At 47.7% G+C, this 21,624-nt stretch overlaps 3 protein-coding genes across 5 annotated transcripts in view; all 3 read left to right on the forward strand.

The window, feature by feature from the left end:
• LOC133925008 (putative disease resistance protein RGA1) overlaps nt 1-21,624 on the forward strand; it is a 69,814-nt gene that overhangs the window by 34,349 nt on the left and 13,841 nt on the right. The window lies entirely within an intron of this gene.
• LOC133923660 (uncharacterized) lies at nt 7,453-8,255 on the forward strand. Its single transcript, XM_062368948.1, has one exon. The coding sequence runs from the start codon at nt 7,722-7,724 to the stop codon at nt 8,079-8,081; it is 360 nt and encodes a 119-aa protein (XP_062224932.1). The 5' UTR covers nt 7,453-7,721; the 3' UTR covers nt 8,082-8,255.
• LOC133925010 (putative disease resistance protein RGA4) lies at nt 15,380-20,892 on the forward strand. Its single transcript, XM_062370807.1, has 3 exons — nt 15,380-15,800; nt 15,882-16,182; nt 16,584-20,892. The coding sequence occupies exons 1-3, from the start codon at nt 15,497-15,499 to the stop codon at nt 20,755-20,757; spliced, it is 4,779 nt and encodes a 1,592-aa protein (XP_062226791.1). The 5' UTR covers nt 15,380-15,496; the 3' UTR covers nt 20,758-20,892.

The following is a 21,624-nucleotide window of genomic DNA, read 5'->3' on the forward strand; positions in this document are numbered from 1 at the left end:
AGACCGCGAAAGGCCATGACAGGGGAATGGTATGAAGAGCCTGAGCTGGCTGGTGAATCTGCTTTGCGTGGAACTGGCACGCCCTGCAGCGCCGAACCAGCTCGGAAGCATCCTGGAGAGCTGTAGGCCAGTAGAAACCTTGCCGGAAGGCCTTCCCGACCAGCGTGCGGAAAGATGAATGGCCACCGCACTCGCCCTCGTGGACCTCAGCGAGAAGATCACCGCCTTCTGCCCGGGAGATGCATTTCAGGAGGACACCTCATGCGCTACGCCGGTAGAGATCCCCATCTACTATGGCATAGCGTCTGGACTGCCGAGCAACTCTTTCGGCAGTCGCCTCATCCCCGGGTAGGAACTTTTCTTTCAAGTACCCTCGGATGTCAGACATCCACGAGGCATCTTGAGAACATTCGGCGAGCGCAGCGCACTCACCGGTCGGTGGCGCCCTGACGGGGCTTCCCACTGAGGGCACCGCCGGGGTCCCCTGAATTGAGTTCGAGGTTTCCCCTTCATCCTGTTCGGCAGGCAGGACGGAAGGCCGTGTGAGTCTTTCTTCAAAGACTCCGGCAGGGACGCGCGCATGTGAGGAGGCCAGGCGGGAGAGCTCATCGGCCAGAGTGTTGTCGCGGCGAGGGATGTGCCGCAACTTCAGGCCATCAAAGCGCCTCTCGAGCTTCCTGACCGCAGCCACGTACGCCGCCATTTGAGGATCCGTGCACTGGTACTCCTTGGATACCTGGTTGACGATCAGTTGGGAGTCCCGTTTGACCAGGAGGCGACGAATCCCGAGCCCCACCGCAGCCCGAAGGCCGGCGATGAGACCTTCATACTCCGCCATGTTGTTGGATGCGCGGAACTGCAACTGCACGACGTACCGGAGCTCTTCACCTGTTGGGGAGGTGAGAACCACTCCGGCCCCTGCGCCTTTCAGCGAGAGGGAGCCGTCGAAGTGCATGACCCAGTACCCGGGCGCGTCGTGCCCGGGATAGGCAGAGATCTCTTCTGGGACGATGTAGGGGACGGGCGTCCACTCTGCCAAGAAGTCGGAGAGCGCCTGGCTTTTGGTTGCCTGGCGACTGACGAAGTGTAGGTCGAACTCCGCCAGTTCTACTGCCCATTTGACAACGCGCCTGGTGCCTTCCCGGTTCCGGAGAATGGGCCCCAGTGGATACGTGGTAACCACCGAGACCTTGTGCGCCTGGAAGTAGTGGCGCAACTTCCGGGAAGCGACGAGCACGGCATAGAGCAGCTTCTGAGCCTGGGGATATCTTGTCTTGGCTTCCCGGAGGACTTCACTGACGAAGTACAACGGTCGCTGCACCCGGCGGGCCTGGACGGCGGCTCCACCCGGGGGGCTGCTGCAGCCCCCAGGCTTGGCGGCAGGTCGGGGCTGGCCGGGCACTCGGGCTCGACTCCCTGGCTGGGAGGAGCAGTGTGCTCGGGCTCGACCCCTTGCCCAGGGGGAGCCGCGAGAACAGGTGAGTGGTCGAGGGCCTTTGGGAGCTGGGACCCAGCACCCGGCCCTGAACACTCGTCGCGCTCCACCACAAGCACTATGCTCACGACCTGAGGAGTGGCCGAAACGTAGAGCAGTAGGGGCTCACCTTGAGAGGGAGCCACCAGCACGAGCGGCAAAGTGAGGTACTTCTTTAAGTCGCGGAAGGCCTGCTCGGCCTCCGGCGTCCAGTCGAAACGACCGGACTTCTTCAGAAGCTTGAAGAGGGGGAGCCCTCGCTCCCCGAGCTTGGAGATGAAGCGCCCGAGGGCTGCCATGCAGCCGGCGAGACGCTGGACCTCCTTGAGTCGAGCCGGGGGTTGCATCTGCTCGATGGCCCGGATCTTCTCTGGGTTGACCTCGATTCCTCGGCCAGAGACCAAGAAACCAAGGAGCTTGCTCGCCGGCACCCCGAAGACACACTTCTCCGGGTTGAGTTTGAGGCGGGTAGAGCGGAGACTGTTGAAAGTCTCGGCAAGGTCCTCGAGCAGGGTGGCGCGGTCTCGGGTTTTGACCACGAGATCGTCGATGTAAGCTTCGACGTTGCGGCCAACCTGCGAGTCAAGGGTAATACGAATAGCGCGCTGGAAGGAAGATCCAGCGTTGCGCAGGCCAAAAGGCATTGATATGTAGCAATAAGTCCCCACCGGAGTGGTAAAAGCAGTTTTTTCCTCGTCCCCTACGGCCATGCGAATCTGGTGATACCCAGAATTTACATCTAAAAAGCATAAAAGATCGCATCCCGCAGTTGCATCTACAATTTGATCAATGCGAGGTAAGGGGAAGGGATCTTTAGGGCAAGCCTTATTTAGGTCGGTGTAGTCCACGCACATGCGGAGCTTGCCGTTGGCCTTCGGGACGATGACTGGGTTTGCGAGCCAGTCGGGGTGAAGGACTTCTCGGATAAATCCGGCGTCGAGGAGCTTGCTGACCTGCTCGCGGATAAACTCCTGGCGCTCAGGCGCCTGACGCCGGACCTTCTGCTTCACCGGGCGGGCGTCCGGACGCACCGCCAAGTGATGCTCGATCACCTCCCTAGGGATCCCGGGCATGTCAGACGGTTGCCAGGCAAACACGTCTGCGTTAGCCCGGAGGAAGGCGACGAGCGCGCTTTCCTATTTGCTGCCCAGGTCACCGTCGATCCGGACGACCTGGGTAGCGTCTTCGCCCACCACGACCTCCTTCGTTGGAACAGAGGCGTCGACGCCGTGTCGGGGTTTGGATGAAGAGGGTCCTGGGCCCCCTGTAGAGCCATCGACCTCGACCTGCGCTGAGACCAGAGCCATGTATGACTGCGCTGCGCAGGAGACGGCGCCGCCGGAGTCGGCGATCACGGAGATGGGGCCTGCGGGGCCTGGCATCTTAACCGTGAGATATGCATAATGCACGGCCATCATAAACTTGGCGAGCGCCGGACGCCCGAGGATGGCGTTGTAGGGGAGAGGGAGCTCCGCGACGTCGAAGAGGACGCACTCCGTGCGGAAGTTGTCCCGGCTCCCGAACGTCACGGGCAACTCGACCTGCCCGAGAGGCAGGGAGTGCCCGGGGGTCACCCCGCAGAAGGGGAGCGATGGCTTTAGGCGCCTGGAGGACACCTGCAGCTTCTCAAAAGCCTCCTTAGAGAGGAGGTTGAGGCCGGCACCACCGTCGATCAGCACTCTGCCGACCTTAACATTGCAGATAGTGGGAGATACTACCAGAGGTAGTCACCCCACGGCTGCAGTACTGGCGGGGTGATCAACCATGTTGAACGTGATCGGAGCATCCGACCACCTCAGGGGCCTTGCGGCCTCCTCGCTCGGGGTTGCTGAGCACACCTCGCGTCGCATGACCTTGATGCCACGGCGCGAGCAAGGCGTGTAGGCGCCTCCATCGATGAAGGCGACGGCGTGCTCGGGCTCCTGGAAGCCGAGCTCGATGTTGTCGGGGGCGACCTCAGCATCGCCTCCTCCGCGGGACTCGTCGCGCTCCCTCTGGCGCTGCTCCACGAGTCCTTTGACCGTACGACACTCCGTGAGGTCGTGCCATCTGGTCTGGTGTATGGGACACCATTTACCTGGCTCGGGCCCCGCGGAAGCGGGGGCCCTCGCTGGAGCAGGAGCTCGGCCGGGGGCCGGGGCTCTTGCGGGAGCCGATGCCCTAGCTGGTGCCGGGGCCCTCGTGGGCACGGGGGCCCGAGGAGGAGACCTAGCAGGGGCCCTTGCGGGACGTCGGTCGACGCCCGGCCGGCGCTCTTGCCGGCGGTCGGGCTCTTGCGGCGCCCTATGAGCGGGGACCTGGGTCGGTTCAACGGGAGCGGCCTCGCGCTTCCTTCTCTTCTTCTTTTCCCGCTTTTCGGAGTGGGAAGAACTGGGCTGGTTGGAGGAGGGGCGAGGAGCATGCCACGCCCTGGCCTCCGCAGCCTTGGCGCACTTATCGGCCAGTGCGAAGAGTTCCGCAGTGGTCTCGATCTCGTGCGTACCTAGCTTTTCGAGCATCCGCTCATCGCGGACGCTCTGCCGGAAAGCGACGATAACAGCATGGAGGCCCCTCGGCCCGTGCGGACGTTGCCCGTTGAGGAGCCGGCTCTGGCGGCACCACGCTGAGAGGTGGTGCGAGGACTCCCGGCCTGCACCTGGCGACGGGCAGTGCCAACCAAAGCGACGACATCTTGGATCCACCAGCCTTCCGGAGTGTTCGGCGTGGCCTGAACGGGCGGGTGCCTGAGGAGAGCATGCGCTGCAAGCAGCTCGCTCCCTGGGCCGGCCTCGCTGAATACGAGCCTGCGCCGAGGTGGCACCCGACGCGGTCCAGAGGCGGACCTAGTGGCCGGGGTCCTGACCTCCTGCTGGGGGTCGGAAAGTGCATCGGCAGCGGCGGCGGCGGCCCTGATGGGCCCAGCGCCTTGATCCCCTTGAACGGGAAAAACCGTGCACGTGGATGGCGGCTGCTGCTGGAACGTAGCAGCGACTGGGCTCTCCCGGGCGTCGGGTAGCACTGCGTCACTGGAAGTGGAGCCGGAACGCTGAAGACGGTGCCCACCAGCCATCTTTTCCTGTGGAAAAAAGCAAACAAACAAATCCAGGGATACTCCCCCCTACCTGGCGCGCCAGCTGTCGGAGGATGAACTCCTGTCGCAGGGATCCCGAGAGACCCCTTTTTAAAGATTCGGCCGGGGGGATGATCCTGAACGAGCTCGTCTGGGAAATAAATGGAAATGGAAATAAAATGCAGTGGCTGGTGGTGGGGGATGATCGACCTAGTGCAAAAAAGATGGATGCACCGGGGTTTTGACAGGTTCGGGCCGCACGGGGGCGTAACACCCTACTCCTGTGTGAGTGCTATATCTTTCCTTGAAGGGAATTCTTCAAGGATGTATCTGGTTACAAGGGTGTGCTATCTACAGAGAGCTTGAGGCTCCCGTGTTCTGGCTTTGCTCGAGCTTGTTTTTTATGTTCTTCGTGTGTACCTTACGTATCTTTTGCCTGTGAACTTTTCCGTGTTGCGCCTTTCTTCATGGGGTGTCGGGGGGTCTGTCTTTATGTGTTCTCCATCCTTTCCTTTTATAGGCGCGCCGACCTTGACTTATCCTGAATGGGAAAGAGGGGGCGCGAGTGCCAAGGTGCCACGGAGAAAGGCGTCATCATTCCGTCTTGGTGAAGTGACAGGGGCGGTGGAAAAATGCGGCACGCATCCGACCAGCCGCCACTGTGGATGTCCTCCGGCGCCATTAAGAGGACCCACCGGGCAGCCACAGAGGTGCCCGGTGCGCCCACCCTGTCTTGTTCTTCTGCCAGGGCAGGGTGGCAGGCGGAGCGCTTCGATTCTGGCAACGTTATCCCGAGGCACCCGGATGAAACGGGACGGGACCCGTGCATTTAATGGACCCACGCCCCCTGCCAAAGCATGGCAGGGTCTGACACTAGGGCGTGGGCAGCTGAGAATGTTAGGATGTCAGGCCGCGCGTGCCTATTAAATGCGGCATTGGGCATTTGACTGGCTGACACCCCGACGATGGGACCCTTCGGGTCGTCGGACGATCTTGCGCGAACCTTCGGGGAACCGAGTCCTCGGGGGCTGCCACGTGCAGCCCCGAGCACTTGGGGGGAGACCTTCGGAGAACCGAGTCCTCGGGGGCTGCCACGTGCAGCCCCGAGCACTCTCTCCCGAGCACTTGGGGGAGACCTTCGGGGAACCGAGTCCTCGGGGGCTGCCATGTGCAGCCCCGAGCACTCTCTCCCGAGCACTTGGGGGAGACATTCGGGGAACCGAGTCCTCGGGGGCTGCCACGTGCAACCCCGAGCACTCTCTCCCGAGCACTTGGGGGAGACCTTCGGGGAACCGAGTCCTCGGGGGCTGCCACGTGCAACCCCGAGCACTCTCTCCCGAGCACTTGGGGGAGACCTTCGGGGAACCGAGTCCTCGGGGGCTGCCACGCGCAGCCCCGAGCACTCTCTCCCGAGCACTTGGCTGTTCGGATCATCGGGGGACTACAGTACTCGGGGGTAAGTGAGAACCCTTCCGAGCACTTCCTTCCCGGTACTTGGACTCTGCGGATCATCGGGGAACTGGGGTGCTCGGGAACCAGAGGCTGCGGCCCCGAGCACCTTCTCCCGGGACTTAGTTTCTTCTTATCCTGCAGGGTGGACCTCGCGGGATGGTGACACGTGACGGATGGCCGGCCCGGTCTCGGGACTCAGGGACCCCTGGTTCCCAATACACCGACACATGCATATGTGATGAGATCTTGAATTCTCTTGCCTATGTACCATCAACCTAAAGATCGTCTTCGCCCGGTGTTTCTCTTTTTGTTTCTTGCAAGTTGTGAGTTTTTGAGTACTAAGATATATGGAATGATTTTGAATAGAACTTAGGGTTTATATACCTTCTGTGGAGTTATATTGCCTCAGTATTTCTTCTTCTTGATCTTTCTCTCTGAGTGATTTGCTTTCGTTTGAATTTTGAGATACGTTAGGTAATTAAATAAAAAAAATTATCAAAATTTCAAAAAAGATTATTTACACTCTATTCATCTTCTCTTATCGTCACTCTAGATCCTACGCTTTGACATCCATATCTGGAGATCGATCTTGACATCGGCGGCTGCTACTGTTGCATTAGCTCATTCGTTATTTTTTTAATTAGCGCCCCGGGACCTTGCGTGTCTCGACTTGAGAGAAAAGGCAGCTTCGTAGAAAACGCAATCCAATATGTGAGAGACCCGCTATGATACTGTTAGGGAATCAGGAACGGTTTTTGTCTTCGGATTTTCGGACTCAGTGTCATTCGCGTCCTAGTTCCTCTCAAAATGATGTACTTCGGAAACAGTAGACGTATTTTTTTTTTAAAAATAAATTTTTTATACTTTAATTAACATTTAATTAAATTATAAAAATGACTAGCGTATAAAAATTATACAATTAGATTCACAATTCAAAATAATTTCACACTGTATAGGTTTTGTAGCTATAAATGATATATTTTGTAAAAAAATCTTAATCAAAATTCAACTTCGAAGATCGAGCCTTAAAAAAATACGCCTACTATTTTTGAACGAAAGGAGTATTTACAAGTGATCAAATGTAAAATGCTTTTGAATTTAATGTGAAAATCAGACTACGGGCATGGTTGAATGACTTAACAATGGGCTTTTCCATCTTAAAATAAAACCTAATTATACTTTGTCATTGCTCTTCTGCTTCTTCCCCCTAACAAGTTTATAGGTTATGAGGGATGATAGCAAGGGTCCGGGTTCGGTTTCTGCGTGATGGAGAGAACAGGACAACTAATCACTAATCCTGCTGCTACCAGTGCTTTGCTTATCATTTATTATTGCTCCACTTGCGTGAGTGACTATGCGCTTTTTTGACCTTCGTAGGTTCTATTTGGACAAGAGGGGCAAACCCGGATGACATTGCTCGGGTTCGGTTCGGTTCAGTTTGGTTCGGTTCGGTTCGGTTCGGTTCGGTTCGGTTTAAGCCAGGACATGCTCACGTTGCTATCGTTCGTTCAGAGAGACTTTCAGTTGACTTGACTATCATCCATGTGTCCTGCACTGCAAAACGCTAACGCTAACGCTTATCGTTCGGGTTCGGTTTGTTCTTCGGATTCTGCCAGTCTATATATACCGGCAGAGCATCAGCCTCCATGAAGGCAGCAGCTCCCTACCTCTCCCACCACCATTCTCCAAGCTCAAGCCAAACCCGTTCTCTGATACACCACAAGCACGCTCTAGTATCTACTAGAAATGGACCTCCTGGCTGCCCTCATGAAGATCGTCGACCTGATCTCCCAGGCCCTCCGCAACGTGGAGAAGCTGCCAGCGGCCCTGATCACAAGCGGCATCGTCCAAGCCGTGGCAGCGCTCGCACTCTCAATCTTCAAGGCTCCCGGAGGTATTTTTCTGCACCACGGCAAGGCGCCCTTCTACCTGTACTACAGCATTCTCATCGCCGTGGTGATCTTCGGATTCGCGGAGGCGTCTGCCGGCTTTTGGGTGTCCGGTGACCTGGTCGGCCGCCGCGCCGTCGGGAAGACAATCATGTGGATTTCGATCTTACCAATAGTTCTTGTGGCTGGGCTTGGAGGCTTTGGCATCCTGAAATAGTAGTTAGTCGCAGCCGCAGTTGCATGTTGTATTCTGAATTCAGTTTTACTTACCAATTTCTCATACTGTTGTGACTTGTTAGTGTAAAGCAAAATTCAGTTGTGCTGTGTGAGCATGAGGTTTCAGGTGTTTCCTCCAATTGTAGTGCGGTCTGTATGTCAGGTTTGGGTTATTATGCTGTAATAATTATTCTAGAGAAAAATATTTGGGTTCGGATGTGGTGTGCCTTGTGTTTGCGTATCTCTCGTCACAAATGCTGCACTTGTCTCTTCTACAAGAGGATAAAAAGGCATTTGTTCTATCTTGGCTCAATCATATTTTACCTATCAAGGTCTGAATCATATCCGAATGGGCTTGTTTCCTTTTATATACTAAAGAAATCATATCGCTTGCAAGCAGAGGTAAGTTTCAGACAGGCAAGAATTGACGTCTCGTTGATCATGGAACATTACACACCTGCGTTTTATCATCTACCAATTATTTTAGCCCTCCAATAAATCTCAAGGTGAGCTGAATTAGACTTTGGTTGTTATTGTTGCTACTTGTTAGTACTTTCTAACGAGTGCATATACTTACGAAGGCTGACAGCGGTGGTTCACACAGGGATCGAGCTCAGAGAGATGCACATCATCGTTCGGTTTCGGTTTCGGTTTTCTAATACTAGTATGTGTTTACTCCTTTTACTATTCCTGCAGTTGCCTTTGCCTTGAACTCTAATAGGGAGTTCTCCAAGAGCATTTTTGACAAAATTGATCGGGTTCGGTTTCGGTTTCGGTTTGGGTAAAAAATGCCTATCGCTGTTGTAATATGTGTTCGCTTCACTTTTTTGACGAAATTGTTCGCAGGCTTGGGGGTTTGGTCATCCTGAAATAGTACTCCAGTAGGCTAGTACCAGCCTCTGTTGCCTGTATTAATTTTGCATCGTGTTGTGATGGCAAACCGAAGTTCAGTTTTTTTTTGTTTTTTTTTTTTTAGAAAGAGAACGAAGTTCATTTGTTGCTGTGATGTGAGGTTGAGGTTTCATGCGTTTCCACTTGTAGTCTGGTCTGTGTGTGAGATTTGGTTACTATGCTGAGACCATTCAAGGGATTTTTTTTGGATTCTGATGTGGTTTGATATATGAATCGGTGTGGTTTGTCTTGTGTTTTCGTGTCTCAAGTTAGAAATGCTGTATCTGTCCCTCCTACGAGCATAATGAAGGTATCAGTTGTACCTTTGACTACTCTTATTTTATATCGTGCTCAGAATCATGACTGAAACAGATGAACGAGATAATCGAGAATAACAAAGAATTTCTCTTTATAAGAGGGGGGAAAACATATCGCTTGCAAGCTGAGGTAGGCTTGCCGATAAAAACTTTCCATGCCAGCCTTTTATCACAAAGTCGAGATGGTCTATATTGCCACGTCGCGATCGATACGGAGCTCGGATGCGGTTTCGGTTTCGGTTTCGGATTAAAGATGTCTTAATCAGTTCGTCATCTTTGTTACTTGACTGATGCATGCATCTGCCTCCGTTTGACTACAGAGGTTGGTGTGAAAAGGTTGCCAGAACGGTAATAACAGCGTTCGGGTTTTGGTTAAGTCTTCGGTTTCTCAGTCATTATACGCGTCCTAGTTCCCATAATATTTGAAAGTTATGGTATTTCCATGAACGAAATGTCGTGTCCAACAAAAGAAAGGATACAAGGTCTCTCTATCTCAACTCTCAGAGGAACTAATTTAAGAAACCCAACAAAAAGAGCAAATGTTAAGGACGCATATATACAGAGCAATTAGTAGAGTGAATTATTTTTGTAAAAAATAGGGAAAAATGCAAAAATTTATGAAGAGAAAGTTTGAAAAAAAAAATCGTGCAGCTCATTTATTCGCAGAATGAAGGAGATCATTTAGGTCTCCGGTCACATCAATCGGTCGCGCTCAGAGTTGCGCGCGCAACCACGAAGACGAAGTGAAAAAATAAAAATCACTTCGGGTTCGGGGAATCGAGATGCTCGGTTTTCCGATTTCCCGTGCTCGGTCAGTCGGTTGTCTTATTGTCTTAAGCACACGCCAAAGTGAAGGAGGCATGTTAAAAAAAAAAATCAGCTGCCTGTATATAAAGCGCCTGCACTCCCCTACCTCTCGCACCACCATCGTAGCGTTGAGAGCCGCTCCTCTGTCACACTAACAGAGATACAAGAGATGGAGCTCCTGCCTGTCCGCATCAACATGGAGAGCTTGATCCCAGAGACCTACCGCAATCGGGAGAAGCTGCCGGCGGCTCTGATCTCGAGCGGAGTCGTCCAAGCTGCGGCGGCGCTCGCACTCATCATCTATAGGTCTCCGCCAGGTATCTTTCTCGACCATGGCAAGGCGTCCTTATACTTATATTACGGCATTCTTGTTGCCGTAATTATCTTTGGATTTATGGAGACATCTGTGGGTTTCTATGTGTCCGGCGACCTAACTGATCGGCGCGCCATCAGTATGACGATCCTGTGGGTTTCCATTTTACCCATTGTCCTTGTGGCTGGGCTTGGAGGCTTTGTCATCGTGAAATAGTATTAGTTAGTTGTAGACGTGTATCAAAATTCAGTTGTGTTGTGTGAGTGACCATGAGATGCTTCTTCCTCTTGTAGTCTGGTCTTTATCTGAGGTTCAGGTTATTATGTTGTAATATAACTATTAAATGAGAAAGAAAATTTTTGGGTTCTAATGTGGTTTGTCTTGTATTTTTACATCTCTGTTTACTAATGAATCGGTTATATTTTTGTCCATTGTTTACTTCTCCCGCTGAAAATCAGGACCGAAGCAGAGCAAAGGATATAATTTAGAACAATAGGCGTGCTATAAGGAAAGAATACATCAGTGTCGGATAATTACACCAACCGCTTCAAGCACGATAATTACAAAATCAGCCAGAGAAACACACACAAAAGCTTGACTTCCTCTCTTCTATTTTGCAGAGCAAGACACATCTTTCCATTCAGGTTCAGAAAACAAAGCCAGAAAAAATTCGAAACTCGAAAGGCTGATTATTTTTCTTTTTCTTGTCAACAGAAGGATATATATACACCTGAATAGGATGTGCTTTTCATAACAAATTGGTTCAAATAAGATTATCCAAACTAGCGCATCAACTTGTGCGACTGAACAGGCTAGAAATTTAGCTTATGGTTGAATTATAGATATTTGTGTTAATAACGGTTATATGCTAAGATAAATCAGCTATTTATATTTAAATATTGGAAGGTAAAATATAAATATAATTTTTATTCATAATATTGTTTTAATTTTTTAATGTTTGATTACACGCATATTTAATTGATATATTTTAATTGATTTGGAAAAGTGTGTTGATTGCTAACGTAACTAAGTTAGAGTTTGCTGATGTAACCTGGTTGGACAAACGGTATCTACAACCAAAAAAAAAGAAGAAAAGGCAAGACAAGAATTAATCCTGGGGCTGGACTCTATGATTTGTTTTTTAATCTTCTATATCATTTCGTCTGTTTATTGATCTATAGTTACAGTTAATCAATCAATCAATTCGACGGTTGGATATTTTGTTTTTTTATATGAATTTCTATGATTTTTTTAGAATTAATATGAAGGCATCAAAAAGAGCCTTCAATTAGTAAATATAAGATTTGATTGTTGACCATGCAAAAATGCTCTGTGACTAGCGAGTAGGCTGCTAGTTTTTGTAGATCTCAATACGCGAGCCTGAGATGGTCCCAGTATGTGGTTAGTTTGATTTTCTACTGATCATCTTAAGAAGCCACTAATGCATGTAATTTAGCATGATAGGCTGCTGTGTTGTGTTGAACTACTGGTATGTAATAATGGACGAGTTTGTTGATGGAATTGACGGACATCCTCAGAATATTTCGTCGCATCGCCATTTAATCAACAACCATTTGGGTGATGCTTCTCATAAAAATATTTCATCTGTATTAGTACTAACTAGTCGATAAATCCGTACACTTATATGAGCTAGTAATTTTTTAAAGATACGTTAATGTTGAAAATTTTCAAAAATGTTACTCGCATGTTCAATATTTAGGATATGGAAAAGTAGAATTTTTTAATGATGGTTTTTATTTCGGGTTCGGGAATCCGAGATGCTCGGTTTTCCGGTTTCCCGTGCTCGGTCAGTCGGTTGTCTTGTTTGTCGCACACGCCAAAGTGAAGTAGGAATCAGCAGTTAATTAAAACGCGAGAGCACATGCTTTCGAAGGCTGACAACAGCAGTGTTCTGCATCTTTCGCGCAACCACGATGGGGCCGGGAAACCAAAGTGAAGTAGTCAGCATCCAGTGCCTTATATATGCAGCAGCGCGTGTTCATCCCCGGAAGCAAAACAACCAGAGCTCCCCACCTCTCCCACCACCGTTCTCCAAGCTCAAATCGAGAGCTGCTGCTCTGACACACTAGCAGAGATACAAGTGATGGAGCTCCTGGCTGTCCTCATCAGCATGGTGCGCTTGATCTCAGAGGCCTGCCGCAACGGGGAGAAGCTGCCGGCGGCTCTGATCTCGAGCGGAGTCGTCCAAGCTGCGGCGGCGCTAGCACTCGCCATTTTCAAGGCTCCGGGAGGTATCTTTCTTGACCATGGTAAGACGCCCTTCTACTTATATTACGACATTCTCGTTGCCGTAATTATTTTTGGATTTATGGAGGTGTCTACAGGATTCTATGTGTCAGGCAATCTAACTGATCGGCGCTCCATCGGTATGACAATCATGTGGGTTTCCATTTTACCCATTGTCCTTGTGGCTGGGCTTGGAGGCTTTGTCATTATGAAATAGTAGTAGTTAGTCGTAGGCTAATAGCTATTGTTGTACGTTATATGTATTGAATATTGATTTCACATATTTATTGTGAGCGTGTACCGAAATTCAGTTGTGCTTTGTGAGTGACCATAAGATGTTTCTTCCTTTTGTAATCTGTTCTCTATATGAGGTATAGGTTATTATTTTGTAATGTTACTATTAAATGAGAAAGTTTTTTTTCTCATGTTGTTTGTCTTGTATGTTTACATCTCTTTTCACTAATGGATCAGTTATAATTTCGTCCATTGTTTACTTCTCTCGTTGAAAATCAGGGCCGAAGCAGAGCAAAGGCGATAATTTAGAACAATTGACGTGCTATAAGGAAAGAATACATCAGTGTCAGATAATTACACCAACCGCTTCGATAACGATAATTACAGAAATCAACCAGAGAAATACACACAAAAGCTTGACTTTCTCTCTTCCATTTTGCAGAGCAAGACACATCTTTTCATTCAGGTTCAGAAAACAAAGCCAGAAAATATTCGAAACTTGAAAGGCTGATTATTTTTCTTTTTCTTGACAACAGAAGGATATATATATAGAATTGAAGATAGGATATGCTTTTCATAACAAATTGGTTCAAATAAGATTATCCAAATTTGATTGTTCACCATGCAAATATGCTCTGTGACAACAATAAAGCACCACTCTCTCGCTTCTCAGCCTCTGATATGATAAACAGACCAGACCAATATGATGAGATTGAACCAAATTATATCTGGTTCTGTCAAGAATTGGGATGGACCAGCGAGCAGGCTGCTAGTTTTTGTAGATCTCAATACGCGAGGCAGAGATGTTCCCTGTATGTGGAGCTAGCTGGTTAGTTTGAATTTCTACTGATCATCTTAAGAAGAGACTAATGCATGTAATTCAGTATGACAGGCTGCTGTGTCGTGTTGAACTACCGGTATGTAATTATGGACGAGTTTGTTGATGGAATTGAAGTACATCCTCAGAACATTTCGTCGCATCGCCATTTGCGCAAATCAACAACCATTTGGGTGACGCTTGTTGTAAAAATATTTCGTCTGTGTTAGTACTAACTAGTCGATTGATCAACTCATGCACTGGTATGAGCTGGTAATTTTTTAGAGACACGTTAATGCTGAAATTTTGCAAAAATGTAACTCGCATGTTCAATATTTAGGATATGGGAAAGTAGAATTTTTGTAATGATACTTTATGGTTTGCCATACAGAAATCGGAATTGGCAGCACAAAACGCAGTTGCTTCCGCTGATGGATGTTCGTGTGGTGTGTACGATCAGATACACGCGTACAACGGTGCAACGATTCAGAAAAAAAGGCCGAGGCTTGCCGATAAAAACTTTCCATATCCTTCCACGTGGCGATCGATGCCTAGCCGGGGTGCGGTTTCGGTTTCGGATTAAAGGTGTCTTAATCAGTTCGTCAAGTCTTCGGTTTCTCGGTCGTTATACGCGTCCTTAACTGGCAGATTATTGGTGGGTTGTTCTTGCAGCTGTGACTGGGAGTACACATCGTGGGGTTAGGGAAGGAAGGAATCTGCAGCATACACTTTTGGTAGACCGTAGATACAGCAAGTAGCCTCCGCATCCAATATATATGCAGCAGCGTGTGTTCGGTTTGGTTTCTGGAAAGGATGGAGCTCATTTAGGTCTCCGGTCACATCACTCAGAGTTTTGCTCGGTTTTCACTTCGGGTTCGGGAAATTCATGTCGAGTTCGGGAGCCCGAGATGATCGTTTTTCCGGTTTCCCGCGCTCGGTTGTCTTAAGCACACGCCAAAGTCAGAGTTTTGTCTGAAGCAAATCAGTGCCGGAGCAGAGCAAAGGAGATTTAGAATAATAGACGTGCTGTAACGAAAGAATACATCAGTGTAGGATAATCACACCAACCGTCTGCAGCACGATAATTACAGAAATCAGCTTGAGAAAACACACAAAAGCTTAACTTTCTCTGTTCCATTTTGCAGAGCAAGACACGTCTTTCCATTCAGGCTCAGAAAGCAGAGTCAGAAAACGAAGTAGCAAACTAGAATCCTCTTTAGCTTGGTCCTGAATCATCAGCAAGTTGCTATAACAAATGAAACGATTTTTTTTTTCTATTTTATGCCTCTATCTAAAGTTCTAAACTACTGATCGATCGTATTCCATAGTACTTAGAAAAGTCCTGGTGCAGCCCATCCGAACACCGGATCACATTGCAGGTCGTCCAGCCCAGTTCACCGGGACTGCCCAACTTAGTTGAACTCGGCATTTGAATGGGCTGGGCTTAATTCGCGTTGACTGGTAGGCCCCACTCCCTTCCCCTCCCCTTCCACAGTTCCACTCGAGCCCACCTTCTCTCTTCGACGCCACGACGGAGTGGCCCTCCAGTGCGACATACCCATGCAGCAACATGTATACTTGGCATCGCTGCTCACGGGCTCCACGTTCCAGTGGAAGGCGTCTGGATTTTTGGGTGTTTCCGTGTTACGCGTTTCTTTGAGCCTTTCTTTTTCCTTCCACTTGTCGACCCCTTCCACTCGCTTCCTACCGCATTATTGACTTTCTACCCATCTTCGCCATCTGCTTCCTCCAGCGACCACCGCTGAAGAACACTGCTTCCGCCGGATCTGATGGAGGCGGTAGAGGACACCTACGTGGAGGCCGCGATCCTATGGCTGGCGCAAACCATCCTGGCGAGCCTCCTTGCTGGCAAGCTGGAGGCGTGGCTTCGCCAAGTTGGGCTCGCCGACGACACCGAGAAGCTCAGGTATGAGATCGAGAGGGTCGAGACGGTTGTTTCTGCTGGGAAGGGGAGGCTGACCGGGAACAAGCCGCTGGCCCGATCCCTCGGCCGTCTCAAGGAGCTGATGTATGATGCTGACGACGTGGTCGACGAGCTCGACTACTACAGGCTCAAACACCAGGTCGAAGGAGGTATATATACATCGATCCTTGCCTTGCGATATAATAAACGCGCCTGGCACCACGGTATTAATTTCCCTTTTCTTGGTGCAGATCCGACTGCTTGTGCTACTGAGCCCGAAAGCACGGACGGACATGGAGCAGAGCAAGCAGATGGATCGAGGTATAATCCGGACACGATGAGTAGCAGCGGTGTCAAAAAACGATCCAAGGCGTGGGGAGAGTTTCGTGTTACAGAAGACGCTGACGGAAAGCCGGTGAAAGCCGAGTGTATCCACTGCCACACAGTGGTTAGATGCGAGACTAGTAAAGGGACCTCAGTCCTGCACAATCATCTCAAGAGTGACAGTTGCAAGAGAAAACGTGCAGCGATCGAACAAACGCCGAACCCAAGGTATTACTTAGCTTGACGATCCATGCAGAATTCATATCCTTGTATTGCCGCAGCACAAAAATAATGAACTTGCAATGTTTTTATTCCAACGAAGGACCCCAGCACAATACATCCATGCACAAACATCACTCATCTCGCATACACCGTTCAGTGCGCTCAAACCTAAACACAATCTCAACCAATTACACTTGTTAACAATTACTCATCACAACAGCTAGATCATCCCCATCGTCTCACGTCCAAAAAGCAGCACGAAAACATCACCTTAAGATATGCGTAAAAGTTTTTTTTCCCCTATAAAAGCAATTGATTTTTTTTATTTAAACTATGCCAGCCAATGCTGCTCTGAAATTCGGTTATAAACTTTTAATAACCAGCCAACTATCATTTTCCTCCTGTAGTGCCGGTGATGGTGCACAAAATGGGGCCACTGTTTCGATTCATGATTCAGACAGCAGAAAAAGAAAGAGAATTGATGAGGCGTCAGCACACAACACGGCAGCTAACAAAAACCCCTGGAACAAGGCCGAATTCTGCAATAGAATCGAACAAACGACCAATCAGTTAAAAGAGGCTATCAGTGAGGTTCAGAAGCTATATGGATCAGACTCCGTTGCAAGTACGAATGTCTGTAAGAACACAGCTGCAGATCCGCGCCGAAGAACATCAAGTCTTGTTCAACGCAAAATGTATGGGAGACTTGCTGAGAAGGACTCCATCATGAAGCTGATGACAGAAGACAAATCTGAAAGTGTACTTGTTTTGCCTATTGTAGGCATTGGAGGAATCGGGAAGACAGCTCTTGCTCAACACATATACAATGACCCAACTGTGAAAAGCCAGTTTGACCACAGGATATGGGCTTGGGTGTCTAACAATGTAGATGAAGTGAGACTCACAAGGGAGATGTTAGACTTTGTTTCTAAAGAAAAGCATGAAGGAATAAGCAGCTTGGCCAAACTTCAGGAGATCTTGGAGAGTCATGTCACATCAAATAGGTTTCTACTTATTTTGGATGATGTCTGGGGCAACATGGATGAGCACACATGGAACAAACTGTTGGCTCCTTTGAAGTCTGACAATGCGAAGGGCAATGTTATTATTGTGACCACTAGACAATTGTCTATTGCAAAAAGGATATGCACAGTTGAACCGATTAAGTTAGGTGGTTTGCAGGATGATGATTTCTGGTTATTAATTAGAGCATGTGCATTTGGTGATGACAAATATGAAGGACATCCAAGTCTAAACATCATCCGTCGGCAAATAGCAGAGAAGTTACAGGGTAACCCATTAGCAGCAGAAACTGCAGGGATGCTATTAAGAGAGCATCTTACCATTGACCATTGGAGTAACATTCTAAAAAATGAAAATTGGAAATCCCTAAAACTCAATGGAGGCATCATGCCTGCTTTGAAGCTTAGCTATGATTACCTACCTGACCACTTACAACATTGCTTCAGGTATTGTTGTCTGTTCCCCAAGGATCATCACTTTTGTGGAGCGGAGTTAGTCCGAATTTGGATTTCACAAGGATTTGTGGATAGTGGCAATACCAGTAAAAGTTTAGAGGACACAGGGAATAGCTATTTGGCTGATTTGATGGACTCGAGCTTGTTTGAGCAAGTCAAATGTAAGCGGTATTCTCAGGAATGCTTTGTCATGCATGGTCTTATGCATGATTTAGCTTGGAAGGTTTCAAGAGCTGAATTTGGGACTATAGATGGCTGGGACAGTGAAGAAATCTTACCAACTGTGCGCCATCTATCAATAGTTACTGATTCTGCATGTATTAATAAAAAACTGCGGCGAATTAAATCTATGAGACAGCTGAGGTCCTTGTTGTTGATAGTTGACCATTATGACCCCTCTTTTCTTGAGGAATTCCAGAATATGTTCAAAGAGGCTGGAAATTTACGTTTGCTGCAAATCTCTGCAACTAACGCTGAATTTGTTTCCTTCCTGCGCAGTTTGGTAAATTGTTCCCATCTTCGCTACCTAAAACTTAAGAACGAATTTATTGGTGAAGATATTTTGCCTATATCTCTGAGCAAGTTTTACAATCTTGAAGTATTAGATGCCGGACACCCAACTATAGTTCATGGTATGAATGATCTTGTCAGCACGAGGTATCTTGTAGTGACAAAGGGAGCACGCTCTTCTGTTACTAGTGTTGGTGAAATGAACAATCATCAAGATGTGCCTAATTTCACGGATCAAAATTCCAGCTGCTCTGAAATAACACAACTTCAATCCATGAACAAGCTTGTACAACTTGATGTGTTTCAACTCGAAAATGTCAGTAGTGCCGAGGCTTATGGGGCTAAACTGAGAGATAAACAACACTTGAAAAAGGTGCACTTTTCTTGGAAGGTTACTTTGTCACATGATGGATATGCTAGTGACACAAGCTTTGAACCTTCTGGGGACACAGAATCAGAAGAGGAGAACCTTGCAATGTATGATGCTGGTCCAGATTCTGAACCTTTTATAGACATAGAAACAGAAGAGAACAGCTGGCCAATGGATGATATTAACAACGACCAAAGTTCTGAACATTTTGTAGACACAGCAAGAGAGGTGCTTGAGGGTCTTGAACCACATCACAACCTAAAGCATCTTCAAATTTCTGGGTACAGTGGTGCTACCTCCCCTGCTTGGCTAGCCACTTCAGTTAGGTGTTTGCAAACGCTTCATCTAGAGGATTGTGGAGAGTGGGAAAAACTCCCATCTCTAGGGAGGCTTTCGTTTCTTACAAAGTTGAAGTTAAGGAAAATGCAGAAAGTTATAGAAGTATCGATTCCTTCGTTGGAGGAGCTTGTGCTGATTGAAATGCCAAAGTTGGAGAGATGTTCATGCAATTCCGTGAGGGATTTGAACTCTAGTTTAAGGGTACTGAATATCCAGAGATGCCACTTACTGAAGGCCTTTCCTCTCTTCGAGAGCTGCGAGAAACACAAAATCGAGAAGAAGTCATTGTTGTCCTGTCTTAGCGAGCTTACCATCCATGATTGTCCTTATTTAACGGTAGCATATCCTCTGCCACCTTCAAATGCTATTGTTCAATTATCCATTCGCGGAGTTCCAAAGCTTCCGAAAATGGAAGGATCATCAAGGGAAACATTAATAATTGGTTCTCTGGATAAACTGGATCACAATGTTTTGGCATTCCATAACTTGGCGTTCCTATCTCACTTGATACTAGAAGGATGCCGAAATCTATCATTTACTATATCCGAGGGTTTCAGGCAATTCATCAACTTAAAGCGGTTGGCAATATACCGCAGAAAAATGTTCAATTCACATGATTTTCCAGAGGATACCGATGAAGACATGGCTTTCACTGTCCCTCCATCTCTCAAGCATCTTACGATCGTTGGTTGTAAAATAAAGTGGAGCTGGCTATCTTGGATGCTTCAACAGGTACAGGCCCTTGAGGAATTACATTTAGCGTTCTGTCACCTGAGAGGGCTATTGTTGGAAAAGGAAGAAAGTAGCCTACCAAATCTGATCTCATCTCCGGAGGCTTCATCATCAGGAAATCCATATGATGCATCGACAAGCTCAGCTTCAAATGGACTCTTGTGCGTTCCATCAAATATCATCTCCTCTCTCAAGAATATGACTATTTCCAATTGCGGTGATCCAACATTTTACGGGAGCAAGGATGGCTTCGTTAGATTCACCTCCCTTGAGGAGCTATCAATTTGGGGCTGCCCCAAGCTTATCTCGTCATTGGTCTGTAAAGCCGAAAACAACGACCACGCAAGCGAAAGATGGCTTCTCCCGGATTCACTTTGTAAACTTGCGATATTACTTGGGATCATCCATTCCCTGGAAATCCCTCATTCCCCCGAAACGCTGCAGCTCTGCTTTCCAGGGAATATGACTCGCCTCAAAAAATTAACAGTATGCAACAGCCCAAGATTGAAATGTCTACAGCTGGATTCCTGCACAGCACTGGAGGAATTGGATATTAGTCGTTGTAATTCGCTCACCGCGCTAGAGGGCTTGGATTTCTGCACAGCACTGGAAAAGATGAAGATTGAAAGTTGTGAATCGCTCACCGCGGTAGAGGGCTTGCAATCCCTCGGCGGTCTCAGGTCTTTGGCATTATTCCGCTGCCCTGGTTTACCTCCGTGTTTGGAGCATCTGTCAAGGCAGGGCTATGAGCTGTGCCCTCGACTGGAAACGCTTCAGATCGATGACTACTCTTTCCTTACCAAGTCATTCTGCAAGCAACTCACCTCCCTCCAACTAACAGCTGTGACAAGCGAAGTGACGAAACTAACAGATGAGCAAGAGAGAGCGCTTCAGCTCCTCGCGTCCCTGCAAGAGCTCCAATTTCATTGTTGCTACAAACTCGCAGATCTTCCCGCGGGTCTGCACAGCCTTGCCTCCCTCAAGAGGTTGAAGATCGTAAATGGCCGGAAGATCGCAAGACTGCCACAAATGGGCCTCCCACCTACGCTGGAAGAGTTGGATGTTAACTGGTGCAGCGATGAGCTATCTGAGCAATGCAGGATGCTAGCAAGCAAGCTAAAGGTCAAAATTGACGGGAAATATGTGCATTGATTACTGGGTGAATTGCTGAGCACACGTTTCTACTAGCACATCAGATTTCACTGTATTGCCTTCCGAGGTGTTGCATACCCTCCGAGTCATGCTAAATTAAGCAGTCTCTTTGCAGTCTTTTTTTTATTCCTCTACTCATGGTTATCTATTATCTTAATACTTAAGAGAGAAAAGGAGACATCATATTCGCTCTCAAGATCACAAAATTATTATGTTAATTTTTTTTTAAAAAAAATATTCTAAATCACTTATAGTTATGAACATCTAACCGTCTAGATTAAACCAAAGAATCCATACCAAATATGATTAATAAATAGGTAAATTCAGAATAAAAAGATGTGGAAAATTAGCAGTTCGATTTCCATACGGTTTTGGAAGCAAAACATCTAAATAAAGAGTCCAAATAAAATAAAATAAATAATAATTAAAATTAGGGTTAGAATAGAAAAAAGAAGGATCCATATCAAATAGTCTTAGAAAAAATCAAATACCTAAATAAAGAGTTCATGTAAAATACAAGTAATCAATAGCTAAAATTTATAACAATTTTTTTTTTTGCAAAGATAATAGATTAAGAAGCACTTCAAGGTCGCTGCATCAGGCAAGGCAAATATATTCTGATTTTTGTTGGGATACCTACACCTGACACATAATTATGGCAGTTGATCAAAATATATATGAACCGAACCAATATATGTATACGATTCAGGTACAAATTTGGAGTATAAATAATTTTCCCTTCCACTAACATAATTTTTATTTTTTCTTCTAATTTTATGCGTTTTGTAATTACATGACACTAACCTCATAAAAAAACTAAAAAGACTATTTTTTTAATCAAAAGTTATCGTAACAAAATATTGTAGC

Source organism: Phragmites australis, chromosome 7 (genome assembly GCF_958298935.1).
Source record: "Phragmites australis chromosome 7, lpPhrAust1.1, whole genome shotgun sequence".
Lineage (NCBI taxonomy): Eukaryota > Viridiplantae > Streptophyta > Magnoliopsida > Poales > Poaceae > Phragmites > Phragmites australis.